This window comes from Oxyura jamaicensis, chromosome 33 (assembly GCF_011077185.1).
Source record: "Oxyura jamaicensis isolate SHBP4307 breed ruddy duck chromosome 33, BPBGC_Ojam_1.0, whole genome shotgun sequence".
NCBI classification, from domain to species: domain Eukaryota; kingdom Metazoa; phylum Chordata; class Aves; order Anseriformes; family Anatidae; genus Oxyura; species Oxyura jamaicensis.
The window spans coordinates 341,068-357,105 of NC_048924.1; the positions used below are offsets into that span (position 1 = coordinate 341,068).

A 16,038-nucleotide genomic window follows, 5' to 3' on the forward strand; every position below is an offset into this window, starting at 1 on the left:
CAGGAGGAGGAGGGGGGTCGGGCCTGGGGGGGGGGCTCAGGGAGGGGGGGGTGGGTTTAGCCGACTTTATGCTCGCCCCGCACTATGTGGGAGGAGAACTCGTACCGGTCCTGGCTGTGGTAGCCACAGATGTTGCATTCGAAAGGGTCTCTGAAGCCGTGGCAGCCCATGTGGATGGTGAACATGACGTGGTCGAGGAAGAGGATGCGGCAGTGCTCGCACTTGAAGGCCCTGATCTGCTCCCCGTCCTCGTTGACCACGCGCAGGGCGTCTTTGGCTGAGCTGGGCGTGGAGCGGGCGGCCGGGGGCCCCTCCGGCACCTTGGGGTCCTCTTTGGCGTAGGCTGGGCTCTGGCGGCTGCTGGCGCAGTTCCCCGCCGGCAGCTGCGACGTCCGCTCCTCGTGGTTGCTCTCCGTGTCCGTGGAGTCCTGGCAGCCGTTGCTGGGCGAAACGCCCGGCTCCCGGCCCCGGTACACCACCTGCACCCCGTCCGCCACGTCCTCGTGCCCCTCGGCGGCTTCCCGGCTCCCCGGCATCTCCAGGCGGCCCGGCAGGGGCTGCACCTGGGTGTAGACGGAGCTGATGACGGGGGTGACCTCCGAGATGCAGTTTGTGGGGGGCAGCCGGAGCGGGCGCAGGTGCTCGCCTCCCATCAGGGACAGGGAGCTGCCGTAGGAGGGGTCCAGGGGGTGGTGGGCCGAGACCATCTCCACGTCCTTCTCGAAGCCGGCGTTCACGTCGAAGGGGAGGTCGGAGAGGGCGAATCGCATCTGCTTCTCCCCTGCGGGAAGGAGACGGTGTCAGAGCGGGTGGGCCGGCCCCGCGGCCCCCGTCCCAGCCCGGTCCCATCCCGTCCCTCCCCAGCCCCAGCCCGGGGACGGCCCCGCGGGGATGAAAGGCGCTATGCGAGCGGCAGCGGCGTGCCCGAGTGCAGAGTCTGAGCCCGTGGGGGGCCCCGGCAGCCGGGGGGCTGCTCCTCGCCCTCCTCTCCTGTCTGCCCAGGAAGCAAGGGGGCAGCCCCTTACCCACGAATTTCTGAGGTGTCGATCGTTTCCGTTTGGTGAGGCTGTTCGCCAGCCGGTCAATAAACGTCGGCCGATCGGACGAGGGGTGAAGCAGGGAGTCCGGCACTATCTCCAGGTCTCGCATCTCGTCACCTGGCAAGACAAGGGGAACCCGGTCAGCCAGCAACGGGGTCGGGGCGAGCGGGACACGGGCACCCTGCGGCCCCGGCCAGAGGCTCGAGGCTGCGCCAAGGGCGCGAGGAGCCGGCTTCAAGGGGTTGAAGCACCCTCGCCTCTACTGCTGCCTCTCCAAGCCGTCCCGGAGGGACCGGCCCCGCTTCACCGCTGGCGAAGGCGGCTCTTCCCTTCGCGTGCCGTGGGTTACGGCTCATCTGGTTAGTGCCTCTGCGCGGCCTTACCCGACAAGCCTCGCCCCAGTCCTGGCGGCTCTGGCGGGATTGGGTCTGGCTCCAGCAGGGCGAGGAGCCAGAAATGCACCGGGTTTGGCTTCCTGCGCGTGCTGCGCTGGCTCAGAACCGTCTCCGGGCTCCGTGGAGGAGCGAGAACGCGCTTCCAAGCCGCACGGAGCCTGCCCGCAAGGGTAAGTTCCTACATGACAGCGGTGTAATCGCGTTTCGTTCTTTATGGAAAACGTTTTGGGAGTCCTCGCACTGGAATCGTGGGACTGGAGCGTGTCCGCTCAGGGGGTTTGCCCTGCCTGGCTGCCGGCACGGGGACGGAGAAGCGAGGCGACTCTCTGCACTTGTGCCGGCCCGCGGCACGAACCAACGCACGCATAGCGCCTTTCATCCCACGACCGCGGGGGCGGCCCCGGGGCTCTGGGCTCTCCGCCTCCCCCTTTTCTGCTGGGAAGGCCGAGCCCGAAGCAAAGCCCCATCAGGCAGAGCCGGCCCCGGGGGCGAGCCCACCCCGTGGTCTCCCCCCCCCCAGCGCTCGCCGGGGCTGCCAGACCCCGCGGTACCGACCTTGCTGGCTGGCCAGCGACTGCGGTTCAGTGTTGAGACTCTGCAGGTAGTTGTGGCACCGCTCCTTGTGCTCCTCCAGCGTGCTCTGCTGCTTGTAGCTGCGGCCGCAGTAGTTGCACTTGTAGGGCTTGCCGACTGTGGGGGAGGAGACTGCAAAACATGAAAGCAAGAGCCTGGCCGTGAGAACAGAGAAATCGCCGCCGAGCCGCCGCAGCCACCTCACCCCCTGAGCCTGGCAAGGGCTGGGAGCGAGTCCGGAGGCGAGGGAAGCAGCGGGCTGCCCGCAGGCAAGGCGGCCGCCGGCGCAGCGCCCCATCTAGCTGTGCCGCGCAGAAAGGCACCAGCACCAAACCCGCCCTGCTCTGGCACCGCCAGCGTTTTTATCGGCACCATCTGCAGAGCGCGGGCCCGGGCGCCGCCGGCTCTCCGGTGCGCTCCAAACCATTTCCAGAGCCGGGAAGGAGACCCCCACCTCGCAGCTCCCGGCGCCGAGCCCGGCTTTCCTCCCGGTCGCCCCGGAACGGAGGGGCTGAGCCGGGCGGACGAGCTGCCTCCTGCGACGCGCCCTGGCAGGGAGCAGGGGAACGCGCCTGGATCCTGACGGATGGAGGCTGCGACAAGAAATCAGACGCGCGCCGCTCAGCTGCGACAAACCACCTCTGACCTGCCTTTTATCCGCGCTCTGCTCCCCCAGACATCGGGGCCGCGGGTTCCTGGCAGCCGCCCGTCCACGTTACGCACCGCCGGGTAAAACCCCGACGGCAACGGCGGCATTTCGGGAGGGCAGCTGGAAACCCCCCCGGCCTCCGGACCGCCGCCACCGAGCATCTCCTCACCCTCCACCCGCCACGCAGCGCTCGGCGAGCGCCTGGCTGCTGTGCAGACGCGCACCGCGAGCCGTGAGAAGACGCCTGTCAGACGCATTTTCATTCTCGTCTCTCCCGATTTCCTCACTCCTGACTGCAAATCACCGCGGCCACCCAAGGTCGGCGGGCAGCCCCGCTGGCTGGCGGCTGCCAGACAAAGGGGAGCAGCCGCGACGTGCCGCGGGCCTCCCGAGGGGCACAGCAGCTCCGCGAGCCGCCGCGACGCGGGGTCAGCACCTGCGGGGGGGACGGGGCAACGCCGGCACCGGGGTTTTGTGCCGCTCGCCGGCTGGTCGTGAATCGAGCGCCCTACGCGGAGAGGGGCGACACCCTCGAGCGTGTGCCCGGGGGAAGGGGCGAGGACGAGCCCCCGGCGGGACGGGAGCCACCGCCAGGGCCGAGCAGCAGCGCGGTTACGGCCACCTCGGAGCCCTCCAGCCCCCGCGCCCCGGCCGTGCTGCCCGCCCAGACCGGGCTTTTTCTGTTCCCGTCAGCTTTAAGGGTTGTTTTCACCCTTTTTGCAGCTTGCGGTTTCACCTTTAACTGCCTTTGAAAAGCACCTCCCGGGGCTGTCGGTGAGCGCTCGTTTGCCCCAGCTCCGGCACCTGGACGTGCACAGGGAGCTGTGGTGCCGCCGGCCCCGCCGAGCCGCAGCAGGTCCTGGAGCCGCCGTGCCTTTCCCCGCGGAAGCTCCAGGTTGGAAATCGGCTCAGAAAAGCCGATGACGAGCGCAAAGCTCCCCCGGCCGGCCCTCCCCAGGCGACAGCACTGTCACAGAGCGGCCGAGTGTTGGTTTCCTCCGGTCCCAAGGGAGGCGAGGACGCCGCTAGGCTCCAAGTAGGACCACTCCGAGGTGCACCAGGGATTTGTTCCTCCAACCCCGCGACCCAGATGCCGGAGCCTCAGCTCCAGATTCCATTCTCTCTCATTAACCTCCGTCACTGGCTCAGCTTTTACCGGTCAGGGTTCAACCAACGGCTCGGCCTCGTTACTCCTCAAACCGACTCCGCGCTCCCGGCGCCCTCCTGGCAGCCCCACGGGGGTCAGGGCTGTCCGGCCACGCTGGAGCCGTCGCCTCACGCCAGCAGCAGGCTCCCGGCCCGCTCCCGGCTGCCCGCGGCGAGCCCTGGGATCGCTCACTTGTGGCGCTGCCGAGAGGGCTGAAAGGCAGAGGGGTCCCCGGGGACCGGCGGCTCGGCTCAGCCGTCCCGGGGGGGCCGCAGCCTCTGATCTATTTCGGAGCCACGCGGCGCGTTTGATCTGGATTTTAATACCTCACGTTTTTGGACAGCACATCTTCCGAGATGAAAGCCGCCGCGTCCCCCGTGGGGACGGCGGGAGACGCACACGGCTCGGTTAGGGGAGAGGGAGGGAAGAGCCGGCCCCGCCGCCCTCCACCCGGGCAGGGGAGCCGCTCGACTTCTGCCTGTGAAATCCACATTAAGCGAAGGTTTTCTCGATAATTAGCTCCCCGTAAAGACTAATTGCCGTTTGATATGTGGCGAGGGCTTGTCCCATTTCTGTCTCTCTCGGCTCGAGGACCCGCAGGCACCCTTGCCGTGCCTGGCAGCGGGGAGAGGCTGGCGCAGCCCCAAGCCTGCACCAGGGGTGCTGAGCGCCCAGCTGCGGGCACCCGGTGAGGCCGCAGGCACAGCCCGGGGGGGGGGATTTCATCCCACGGGAGGAGACGTGGCCCCGGGACCCAGGAACAACCTCGAATCTTGGTGCCAGGCCAGGCTCAGGTCTCGCCGGCCCCGCACGTCCTCCCTGCGAGACCTCAGCCCCAGCAAGGCTCAGCCCCGCAGCGCCCCGAACCCACGGCCTGCACTCGCTGCCCTTGGGACCCCCTTCCTAGAGGGACCCCCCCCGAAACCAGGAGCCTTCCAGCTCCAGAGCTGGCTCCCGGCCGGCGGAGGGGGCGATTCCCAGCACCCTCCCCTGCCCCAACCCCCTGCCGAGCCCGTGGGGCTGGTGCCCAAAGCCCGGCAGCTCCCCCCAGGAGCACGCGGCGCTGCCCGAGGAGGAAGAGGGAGGAAGAGGGACGGAGCCGAGCGCCCCGGGCTCCCCCCGTGCGTGGCGGGGAGCCGCGCTGTCACCGGGGTCTGGCTTTCCTCAGCCTCCAACAGGGCAGGAGGAGACGCACGCGCTCTTTGCTCTCTGGAGTCGATGACAGGAGGGTTTTTGCCTCCAACAACCAGCTCCTTTTTCCTTCCCCCCCTCTCCCCCCCCTTAAAGACAAGGAAGGATTCCAGGGACAGGGTTTCCCTATTTCCCTGCCTTTTTGTCCCCATAAACCAGCAAAGCCCCAGGCCGTTAACCTCAGCCCCTCCCCGGGGAGGAACAGACTCCGCCGATCACCTTGGTATCGAAACGCCACCGGCGTTCTGCGCGGGCTGCAGGTCTGGGCACGGGACCAAAAGGGTTTTGCAGCGAGCAGATTTTTCCCTTTGCCGAGGGGATGTCCAGAGACGACACAGGGCGGGCGGAAAGCTCCCGCAAAAGCCCCGAGCCTCCTCCCACGCAGGCTGCAGGTGAGAGCAAACAGCCCCGCTCCCAGCCCTGGCACCGCGCCCCGGGGACCAAACTGCTCCAATTTCCCTCCGGCGCCTCCAGGAGGGTCCCGGATGCGTAGGGGAGGGGAAATAAATCCCCAGAGAAACGGAGCGCTGGGAAGATTCAGGTGAAGATTGCATCGCAGGGCAGAACCCTAAAGAAAAATGGGGGCTGCGAGGGGGGAGCAGGCTGCTGGGCTCCGAGCAAGCCTGCGATGAGCACGGGCTCCTCGGGGGAGCCGGTTTTCCCTTGAAGGAAGCGCCCGAGACACTTGTTTCCACGCGGCGCTCTAAAGGTTACAGAGGGGGGAGCCGCAGGTGTTCAAAGCCACCGGCACCACCTCGAAAAGCCCCGGCAGCACCGCAGAAGCGCGCGGGTGCGCGAATCAAGGGCGAGCGATGGCGAGGCAGGGGGCCGCTGGCGCGCCCCGCTCCCACCCGTGGCCCCAGGCAGCCGTTACATCACGGAACTGGAGGGTGAAAACCACATCGCAAATGTCACATTTCTAAAGGACAATGTCAAAGCAGCACAAAACAAAACCCCTCGCTGCTCGTTTTCGCTGGGGCGCGGCACACCCAAGGGTGGGACCTATCTTGACTCAATAAAATCTATTAAACATTTATCTTGACAAGAAAGGGACGCAATAACCCCCCGGAACTGCTGGCAGGCAGCAGCACGCAGCCTCCCAGGCACCCCCACAGCCAACGAGGCCCCCAGCTGCCACCAGGCACCGCCGCCACCTCCCCAGGCCCGGGCACTGCCCTTGGCCACGCCGCGGGAACCCGCGCGCCGTCGGGAGCTGGGCTCAGCCCCCGGCTTTGCTCCCTCTCCACGTGTCCCTCCCCTGCTTCCTCCTCCTCCTCCTCCTCCTCTCCTCCCCGGCCACGGCCACCCACCGGAGTGCGTCCGCAGGTGGCCGGTGAGCGCGTCCCGCCGGCGGCAGGCGTAGTTGCAGAAGGGACATTTGAAGGGCTTCTCGCCGGAGTGCAGCTTGATGTGGCGCAGGAGGTTTCCCTTCTGGGTGAAGGAGGCTCCGCACTGGTTGCAGTGGAACGGCCGCTCTCCTGCGGGACGAGAGGAGCGCCTGAAACCCCGCTCCAAAGCGTTTCCCCGTGGCCGCCGTGGAGCAAGCAGCCCCCCCCCAGGCGCTCGCCGCCCGGCCCCAGGAACCCGCAGCCCCCCTCGAGCCCATCCCGCCCCGCTCGGGCGGCCTCGGGGCCGCCGCTCACCGGTGTGGCTGCGCTTGTGCACCATCAGCACGTTGGGGCCGATGCACACCATGCCGCAGATGTCGCATTTCAGCTTGCCGTTGGGCAGCCGGATGCCGCCGGGGGAGTGCGGCTCCTGGCCCGTCCCGTCGCAGTAGCCCAGGGGCTCCGAGAGCGAGTCCTCCACGATCACGCTGTCCTCCTTCTCCAGCATCCGCTCGTCCTGTGACAGCAGCCGGCTGGCTTCCTCATCGCTGTACATCTCCACCTTGATCGAGTTTGCTGCAGGCAGAAAGGACAAAGCGCGGTCAGGGCAGGGGAGAAAACCGGGGCCAAGGAGGCTCGGGGCACGGCTCGGGCAAGGCTCGCTCCTACAATAAATCCTGCTGATGCGCTCAGTGAATGGTGGCAAACGCGCATCTCCTTGTCCTGTTGCCTACTTCAGAACAGACATCGGGCACCGATCACGAGAGGTTATGGGCTGGATGACTTGTTTGCACACCCCGAGGACCGCTGCTTTGCATCCTGCCCCGCAAGGCGACCGACTGAAGGAAAACAAACACATTTTGTTCCCTGTATTCAAAGACAGAGGGTGAAAGAAAAAGCACTTGTGCTGTTAGAGCACTTCAGAGGAGGCAGACAACACCAGATTTTGACGCTGAATCAGTAAAGGCTCAACATTTACTGGCAGAAAGCGCCCCGCACGCGTCTTAGAGCCGGAAAATCCCCTCTCGCCAGAGAAAACCTCGAGTTCCGAGTTCCCATCTCTGCCTAAAGACCTGGGATCCGCCAGGGATTTAAACGGAGAACGCAGACACAAACAGGGCAGCGGGAAGCGCGCGCGCAGCCGCCTGCAGAGCCTTTGGGCACCGCCAGCCCCCCGAGCGCTTGGGTGACAAAGCAGGGAACCGGGGGGGAAGCGATGCCGGCCCCCGGGGACAGGTCCCACGGCCACGGGCCGGGGCTGGCCCCACGCAGCCGCCCCGTGGCGCTTCTGACCCCGAGGCCAAGGGGGGGAACGGCACCGGGAGGCGCGGGAGGACCGCGTCCAGCGCCGGCTTGCTGCAGGGATGGAGCCCGGGGAGGGCTCCGCGCCGCAGCAGGGCCCCTCCTGCCGCTACCTTTCCTTCCTCCTGCGGCACCGGGAGCGGGGTGGCTGCGCCAGCCGTGACCTACATTCCCGGCCGCTCCGATGCGCGGTGGAATGCCACAAATCAAACCGGCCCCGAGAGGACGGCCGCTGGACGGCTCCGCGCAGGCAGGGAGCCGGGAGGGGAGGACAGCTCCTCTCCTCCGTCCCGACGCCGCGTTTCAGCCTCTGCACCCCCGGCGAGGAGCTGCCTGCCTGGAGAGCGAGCCCTTAGCCCATCGGATCGGGAAGTTTCCTCCCACCCCGAGCGCTGGAGGGAATCCCCCGGGAGGCTCCGGGCGCTCTCCGGCCGGGGCCGGCCGCTACCTGCTCCCCTCGCGCTGGTCCCGTCAGGCCGGAGGCTGGCGGTGGTGCGGGAGAGAAAGCGAATCCAGGTCACCCACATGGCAGCGCACCGAGCCCACAGGCTTAAACAAAATATTTACAGAATCCCTTGAAATATCAGATTCTTATTTCTTCCATTTAAAGCAGGAGGCTCTTCCCAATCCCTTAAGAGGAGAACTGTGGGGGCTGGAGGAAGCTGAACTTTATATACACAAAGGGGACTTCTGCTGCCTGCAGGGAAGGAGATTACGGCGTCCAAGCTGCCTGGTGGAGACAGGCGTGAGAACCAAGCAGCCCGAGCACAACGGCACAGAAATCCCAGAGGCTTCCAGATCCGACGCTGACGCGACCCCTGGGGCTTGTTCGGCTCCTTGTGGGAGGCAGAGGGCTCTCACCCACGGGTCGGGGAGCACGGGAGGTTTGCTCCACGCTGCAGACCGAAGCGAGCCCCGCGGGGGGTTCACGAAACCCTCGGTAAGATCCCAGCCGCTGAACCAGCCGCGGGGTTTGACCTTTAAAACCGGGGGGGGGGCCCTGAACCAACCCCAGCATCAGCTGAGGCGGGGAAGATCCTTCCCGGTGGGCGAGCAGGAAGGCTCGGCATTGCTTACCGGGAGGCCTCGCGATCACCGGCGCCGTCTCGGGGAGACCTCCCGCACCCCCACAGGGGCAGCCGGGGGCCCGCTCGGCGAGGGAAAGGCCCCTTGGCACTGCCGGGCCCCGGCTCTTCCTCGGAGCGAGGTACGGCTTCGCCAGCGGGGATTAGCGAGGAGCAGCAGCATGGAAGTGATTCATCCGAGACCGCGGGGAGTTTATTGCAGGGTGAGGAGCCCAGGAATTCTGGCGCGCGCTGCCCTCCTTCCCCTGCTGCCCGCACACAATGCTGCCTTCCCGGAGAGGCTCTCAGCAACGGCAGCTATGCGGACACCCCGCTTTGGCAACCGGAGGCGCTCGCAGGCCGGCTGCCGAGCCACTGGCCAAAGCCACCGCTGGCTGCAGCCCGGGAGGAGGCTCCGCAGCTGGAGCATTCCTGGGGGAAGCAGAACTTTTTCTTGCTTTCTTTGTTGGCCGGTGCCACCACGCTCCACTGGGAGCATCCAGGAGCCGCAGCGCGAACGGACGCCTCCGTGCACAAACACGAAGTGAAAAGCTCCTCTCTCGGTGGCAGGAGCTGCCTGGATGAGTTGACGTTTGCTGCACTTTGATTTTCTTTCTTTCTTTCTTTCTTTTTTTTCCCCCATTCCCCCGGGGACTTATTTTTTTTCCTGGGCAAAGAAGGGAGGCCAGCTATTGTTCTGTAATTCTCCTTTCAGAACCAATGCAGAGTCCGGTCTCGCTGGAGAGAAGTCTCTGCTGGCAGAACAGGTTATATAATATTCTTGCTCCTCTGGGGCACGATGCTTGCCGGATGAACCAGCTGTGAAGTCAAGTCAGATCAGAGGCAATACCATCACGAGCGTCCTGCTGTTAAAGGGGAAGGGTTCGTTATTGTCCCCTCAGCCAGCCCACGTGCTCCATTCCTTTGGCTTCTGATGGAGCGAAAAGGCTGCCTTATCTCTCCCAACGGCTCTCTGCGGAAAATCCGAGGTTTAATTTCTTCGCAGAGCTTCTGAGCGGTTTTATAGGGCAAATGCAAAACAAATAGTAAGCAATAAAAGGGGAAAAAATGGGAACAGAGGCAATTCGCATCACCCCTCCTGAAAACTTGATGACTTTTTTAAAATCCTGGTTCAGAACGAGCCAGGAGCTGTAACGCCGGGACCCAACCAAGACGTCCCAGCCACCAAGCGCCGGGAGCGCACGTGGATAGATCCCGGGGGGGGGCTCTGCTATGGAGAAGCAAGGCGCAATTATCCGCTAGGAGCTGGGAGGGAGGGGAGATCAAAGCAGCGCCAGCCTTCAGGCATGAGCGAGTCCCCGGGTAGAGACGCCCGACCCTCGCTGCTGCACACAGAGCACGATTCCGAGCGGGACTTGCCAACTTGTCTCGGCGCTCCTTCTTCTCGTGCGTCAACACTGCTTAGCAGCACGTACGGCCCACGGAAACTTGACTGGTGCCCCGAGAAGGCTGCGATGTAAATAGCCTCCCTCCGAGCCCGGTCTCTGTCAGCCCTGCTGGACTCACCCGGAGAAACATCCCATTTCCCAGCAGCGTGCCAGGAATAACGAGGGACAGACCGGGGCAGCTCTGCAGCCAGACCTATTTTACTGAGGGAGGCTCTGAAATATAATCTAAAAACCAGTTTCATTCACTTTAAAAAAAAAAAAAAGAGATAATTCAGTCAGCAGACGGGGAGGGAGAAGAAACCCGTCCCAGCGGGCGGCCAGAATTATGTCAGGCCTGGGGACACCACGGCCGCTCGCCGCGGGGCCGGCGTACTCACCACTGAGAGAGCGGCTCGGGGAGGAGTGCTGGCTGTTGGGCGTGCTCACCGCGGGTCCCACGATGGCCGAGCTGAACTCCTTCTCCAGAGAGGAATCCCCGCTGCCTTTGGGAACAGGGAGGAGGGGGAGAGACGTGAGCGAGGCCCTGGGCTGCCCTGCGCTGCCCTCGCCCGGCCGAGCCCTCTTCCCCCAGCCCCCTTCCCACAGCGGCCGCGGTCCCTTCGAGGCCCTTCGGCCACGCGCGTGCCTGGAGCCAGGCCCCTGCCCTGGAAACAGGCAGGAACGGGGAGGGCAAAGCGCTTCATGATGCAAAGTGCAGAAGCTCCACGGTCTCCCGTCGGCACAGCTGGGAATGTTATTTCCAAAGGCTCGCGTCTGGAGCCGCTTCTCCTCTCGGTGCGCTCCGAGCCCAGCTCATCCCATCGCCCGGCGAGCGCGGGGCCGCGCAGCCCATCAGCCCCGCGGAGCGCGGGGACCAGCGGAGGCAAACGCCCGCGGTCAGGCAGCGCCCGCGGAGCCGCCGCTCGGCTGGGACCGGCCGGCAGCACCCGGCAGCACCCGGCAGCACCCGCGCCCCTTCGCAGGCCCCGGGGCGCCCTTTGGGGACGTTGTCCCTCCTCCCGGGGTGGCAGTGCACAAGGCTCCCAGGGGGGCTGGCGAGCTGCTGCCGAGCCACGAGCGCCCCAAAGGGGGGCGAGACGAGGGTAGGAGACCGCCGAACGAGGAGCCCCGCTGAGAACGGCCCCGCACCGGTCACAGAGGGATGGGGACAGGTCCTGCAGCCCCAGCCCCCAGCAGCCGCTTCAGGTGGGGACCGAGCCTCTCGGAGGGGTCTCGGTGCCGCACATCGGGAGCTGCGCCCTGAGCACACCTCACCGGACGCGTCCACGGGGGCTCGGGCGCTCCCCTTCCCGCGAGAGACTCGAGACCCCCGCGGGCGCCCTGTGCCCACCTCTCCGCCCCTTCTCCACCTTGCTGGACCCTGAGCGTTCCCGCAGCCAACTCCTCAGAAACGGCCGGCCACGCGTGCATTGCCGGCGCCTCCCTGGCAGGGGGACCGTGGCCGCTCACCTTCCAGGAAGAGCCGATTCCTGGAAGCGAGGGACGCGGCCGTCGCTTTACAGTCAGCCGGCGCAGCGAGCGGGAAGCCGGGCCGCGCCGCTCGGGCTCAGCAGCCGGGCACAGGATCCCAGACGTCACCCGGAGGGGCCCCCGATGCCCACAGAACAGCTCCGCCCCCCGCCAGCCTCCTGCCGCTTGGGCTCCGACCCCCCTGCATCGGCGGGGGCACCGGGGTGGGGTCCCCAGCCCCAGGATCGGGGCGACAGTTCCCCCCTCCCCGAGCCCCACGAGATGCGCAGCTCCCCGCTCAGAGCCCGGCTCTCACCCAGCTCCCTCCTCCGCAGCCCGAAGCGGCTCCTGAGGGGCAGCACCACGGGACAACCGGGCCGACCGCGGCGCTCAGCCCTCCCCAGAACCGGGGCCGAGCCCAGCAGGACGCCCCTGGCCCTGCCGACACCCCCCCGGTGCCGAAGCTGCGGCGTGGGGCCGGGAACCTCCTCACCCCGTGGCAGAAAACCGGCCGCATCCTGCCCTGGGGGCGGCATTTAAACCGCAGGCTTGGGGGGCGCTGACCCCCCCCCAGCGGGGGACGGGGCTCCCCCGGGGTTTGGCACCGGGACCCCCGATGTCGGGGAGGCTCCCTGCAGGAGAGGTGTGACCGCGGTGCCGGCGTTCGGCAGCAGGTTCGGCCTCCCCGACAACCCGCCAGGCTCCCGGCATCGCCGGGCCACGGCCCCGTGGCTCCAAGAGGCAGCAGCTGCCTGCACGTGGCCGCCCGGCCGCAGCCCGGTTCTCCGAGGAGCTTCGAGCGCTCGGCCCCGTTCCCAGGTGCCGGGAGGCCGAGCGGCACCGGCACACGGGGGGCTCTTGCCCACCTCCGCCCCGCTCCTGCCCCTCGGCGTAATGCCCCTGCCTCCACCAGCGCCGTCCCAAAACCGGCTTATTTTCTGTGGAGGATTCAAAGGAGGGGAAAACAACCAACGCGAGCCCCATTTCACCGCCTGTAAGAATTTCCGGGCTTTCGGTTACCTCGCTCCTTGACAAATGTCAGCTTTTTTAAAAAATATTGTTGTTTTTTTAAAGAGAGCTCGCTTAATTAAACGTATTTCGCAGAAACAAGTTTCGAGAGCTCTGCTGCTCATTTCCTCCGGTCGTTTCAGCCCCACGGCGGCTCAGCAACCGAAAAAGCAGCTAATCAGGGGGCCCCGACCCCGGACCCCGGCCCTTCTGAGGGGCTGACCCTCACCAGCCCCACCCCAGCCCCATGCAGCTGAGCTTTGCTTTTGGGCCAGGTGGACGAGGGCTGTTTGGGGAAAAAACAAAGCTGACCCGGGCGGGACGAGCCCACGGGGCTCTCTCCTCCCCACCTTTCACCCGTCCTCCAACCGGTCCCATCCCCTCCAAGCCCCACGAGCTGCCCAGAGCTCGAACCCAGCACTTCCAGCCCCGGGGAGGGACGGAGGTTCTGCCCGAAGGGCTTTTCCTGCCGCCTCCTTTCCCGGCTGCCAGGAGCGCAGGGAAGGGGGCAGCTCGCCCACCAAGCTCCCGAGGGAAAAGCGACGCCGGAGCTTTGCCAGCGGCACGGCGCCGAGCTCACCCGCGCGCATCCGAGCCCCGCGCGAGGACGGCGGCGAGCACCGGGGGGGGGACGTGGCTCTGCTCAGAGCCAAGCGAGCCGGGCAGCCCCCGGCACGGCGGGGGAAGCGTTTCGTTACTGCACGGGGTTTCATTTGCCTGGGGTCCAAACCCCAGCAAACGGCAGCAGGAGCAGCTCTGAGGAGAGCCGAGTGCCAAACCCGAGCGCGGATCCTCCGGGGGACCGGGGGAAGTCTTCACAGAAAGGCGGCGCGCACGAGGCTGACCTTTGTTGGACGGGCAGGACCCGACGTGATTCACGCGGCCGGGCACCGTGCAAGGTCCCCCGCGCGGCTCTGTCGAGGCACCAAGGCCCAGCCGCTGCCGCTCGTTAGGGCAGCCGGGGCTCCCCCTCCCTTGTAACGCTCCTCAGCTCCATCCCCGCCGAGCAACCCAGCCCCGTGCCCCGGCTCCTCGCAGCGACCCGCGGGCTGCTGCTGGCTGCGCGACCCCTGGGCCAGCTTCGGGCCGTACGCTAACCCCGCACGTCCCAGCACGGCCTGGTGCACCGAGGAGATGGCACGAGGCAGGCCTCCCAGGGCGCCAGAGCCCTGAAAGCCCTGGCGAGACCCCACAGAGCCCCGGCGAGACCCCACAGAGCCCCCACAGAGCCCCCGCGAGACCCCACAGAGCCCCGGCGAGCCCCCACAGAGCCCCCACAGAGCCCCCGCGAGACCCCACAGAGCCCCCGCGAGCCCCGGCGAGACCCCACAGAGCCCCCACCAAAGCAGCTTTCGCTTTCCTTGGCAAGGCACTGCTGAGACCACCCGTGACACTCAAGACCCCCACACGTTCCCGAGCCGTGAGCTGGGTGTAGAGGAGTGGGAAGTGGGGGTAAAGCCCCCCGACGCCCCAGCCCCAGGGAATTCCCTTCCAGCCGGGCTTGGATCTCGCCTCCAGCACAGCGACAGCGCCCCAGCAGCAGACACGCAGCCGGGCTCAGGGTGTTCAGCGCACGCTTCCAAGGGCCGGCCGGCCGCGACGCTGCCGTCAGCTGCTTGTTACGGCACCGGCACGCACCGGACACGGCTCTTCAGCGCCGCAGCGCAGCCTGGGGTGAAGCAACCGGGACAGCTTACAGCCGGAGGGCAAAACCGAGCCTCTTAACACATCGGCAAGCCCAAAGAGCGGCCAGTACCGAGGTCGGACGTACCAGATATGTAGGATCGGCCATTACAGTCTTCTATATCCATCCTCAAGGTGCTTTGCTGAAAGAGAAAGCAGAGCTGAGTCAGAGCTTGCCTCCGGAGGCGCCTCGGGCGCTCTTCCTCCCGCCGAGCAGCCTCTCGCGGCGACCACCTCGCCCTCCCCGAGCTCCTCCAGCGCCGCTTCGCCACCAGGGCGTCACCGCCACCCCCTCCGACCTCACACCAGCCCCAGCAGGGCTCGCCCCGAGCCGAACCCACCCGAGGCGCCCGGCCCGACGGCCGGCCGGCCACGGGGCTGCTCGCACGGCCAAATCGCCCGCGGGGTGCCCGCGGTGGGGGAGGCGAAGCCTCGGACGCGGGGAGCGCCGAGCTGCAGCGCTCGGCTTCATTTTATCACCGCGAGGTTTGGGGGCAGCGCACGCGGAGACCGCGCTGAGATAAAGGGCGATCGCCTTGCGTTTTGTTGCTCGGCGCCCCGCGGAGCTCACGAACGCTTCACGCGTTCGGACGGCTTCCGTTCGTCGTTTGCCGTTCAAACAACGAAACGAGCGCGGTTTTCGCCGGGTGGCGTTCGCGGTAACCGGCGGCTGGCGCGTCCCGAAGCGGAGCGACCGCTGCCGAGAACAATTAAAAAAAACCGCGATCGTTTGCGGAGATGAATCGTCCCCCCCCCCGAAAAGGGGAACCACGGCGACCCGCTGGCACGAGGAGAGGAGCGGCACGAGGAGAGGAGCGGCACGAACTCCTCAGGGCCCGCAGAGGGCCGCTAAGGGCACGGAGCCGTTCCCGGGGAGCTCGGTGCCTCCTCCGAGAGGGAGGGCATCGGCCGCCCCCCTCGGAGGGAGCCCCTTACAAGCCCGATTTTCACCACGACCGCTTCTCGCGCCAGCCCTGCTCCTGGCAACGCGCCGCTCGAGATAAATACCGATGTGGCTGGGGCCCACCAGGCTGGGCTAATTAACCCCCGGGCCTCTGCGTTAATTAGGAAGAAAAGGCTCTTGCCGTGCCGCCCCGCGCCCGTCCCGGCAGCACCCGGCGCGGCGGCTCCATGGCACGGGTCCTGCCTGCACCACCACGGTGCCGGTCCTCGTCGCGCCGCCCGGCGCCGCGGACCCGCGCCCAGGGGGCTCCTGCCCACCCCCAGCCCAGTCCTGGGGGGCTGCAGGAGGCGACGAAGCCGCAGCCCCCTGGGCCCTGCCCCATATCGGGCCGAGGAAGGCGGCTTCCCAGGCGGCACCCGCGCAGCCCGGCCCCGCTCGGGGCTTCGGGGAACCGCCTGAAGCCTTCAGCGAGGGGGCTCCGGGTGGGATCTCTCCCCCGAGCTGCACGGCAGCTGCGGCTCCAGGTGCATCCTGCGGTTTTCTCTCCGCCGACCCCGTAATTCTGCCTCTCTGCGCTAGGCGCGCGCTCGGAGATCCGTCCGCTCTGCACAAAGGGCAGGGAACGTAATCACAGCAATCAATTTGATTTAGCAAGCCCTTTCCCTCTCCCGTTCTGCAGCCAGAAAAGCTTTGCAAATTAAAAAGCAAGACCTGGTGCCCAGCGACCGCCCCGAGGATGAGCCTCGACGGCGCGTCGCAGCGCGCGGGGCACCGCGTCGCCCCCTCGCCCCGGGGACCTGGGCAGCGAGGAGCTGCTCTGAGAAATTAATTCCCCTCCGGTAATCGGGGGATAATCAGCCGAACGCACCCGAGTTAAGGAGCAAGTTCTGCAACTC

At 66.8% G+C, this 16,038-nt stretch overlaps 1 protein-coding gene across 1 annotated transcript in view; it reads right to left on the reverse strand.

Annotated features, from left to right (window-relative positions):
* Nucleotides 1-14,381, reverse strand: part of IKZF4 (IKAROS family zinc finger 4) — a 14,647-nt gene extending 266 nt beyond the window's left edge. The window contains exons 1-7 of the mRNA XM_035308994.1: nt 14,327-14,381; nt 10,476-10,580; nt 6,639-6,899; nt 6,306-6,473; nt 1,991-2,140; nt 1,026-1,157; nt 2-781 (exon numbers count right to left, since the gene is read on the reverse strand). Coding sequence (XP_035164885.1) covers nt 57-781; nt 1,026-1,157; nt 1,991-2,140; nt 6,306-6,473; nt 6,639-6,899; nt 10,476-10,580; nt 14,327-14,366 — 1,581 coding nt within the window. The 5' untranslated portion in view covers nt 14,367-14,381 and the 3' untranslated portion in view covers nt 2-56. The remainder of the gene's footprint in view (nt 1; nt 782-1,025; nt 1,158-1,990; nt 2,141-6,305; nt 6,474-6,638; nt 6,900-10,475; nt 10,581-14,326) is intronic.
* Between the last annotated feature and the right edge of the window lie 1,657 nt (nt 14,382-16,038).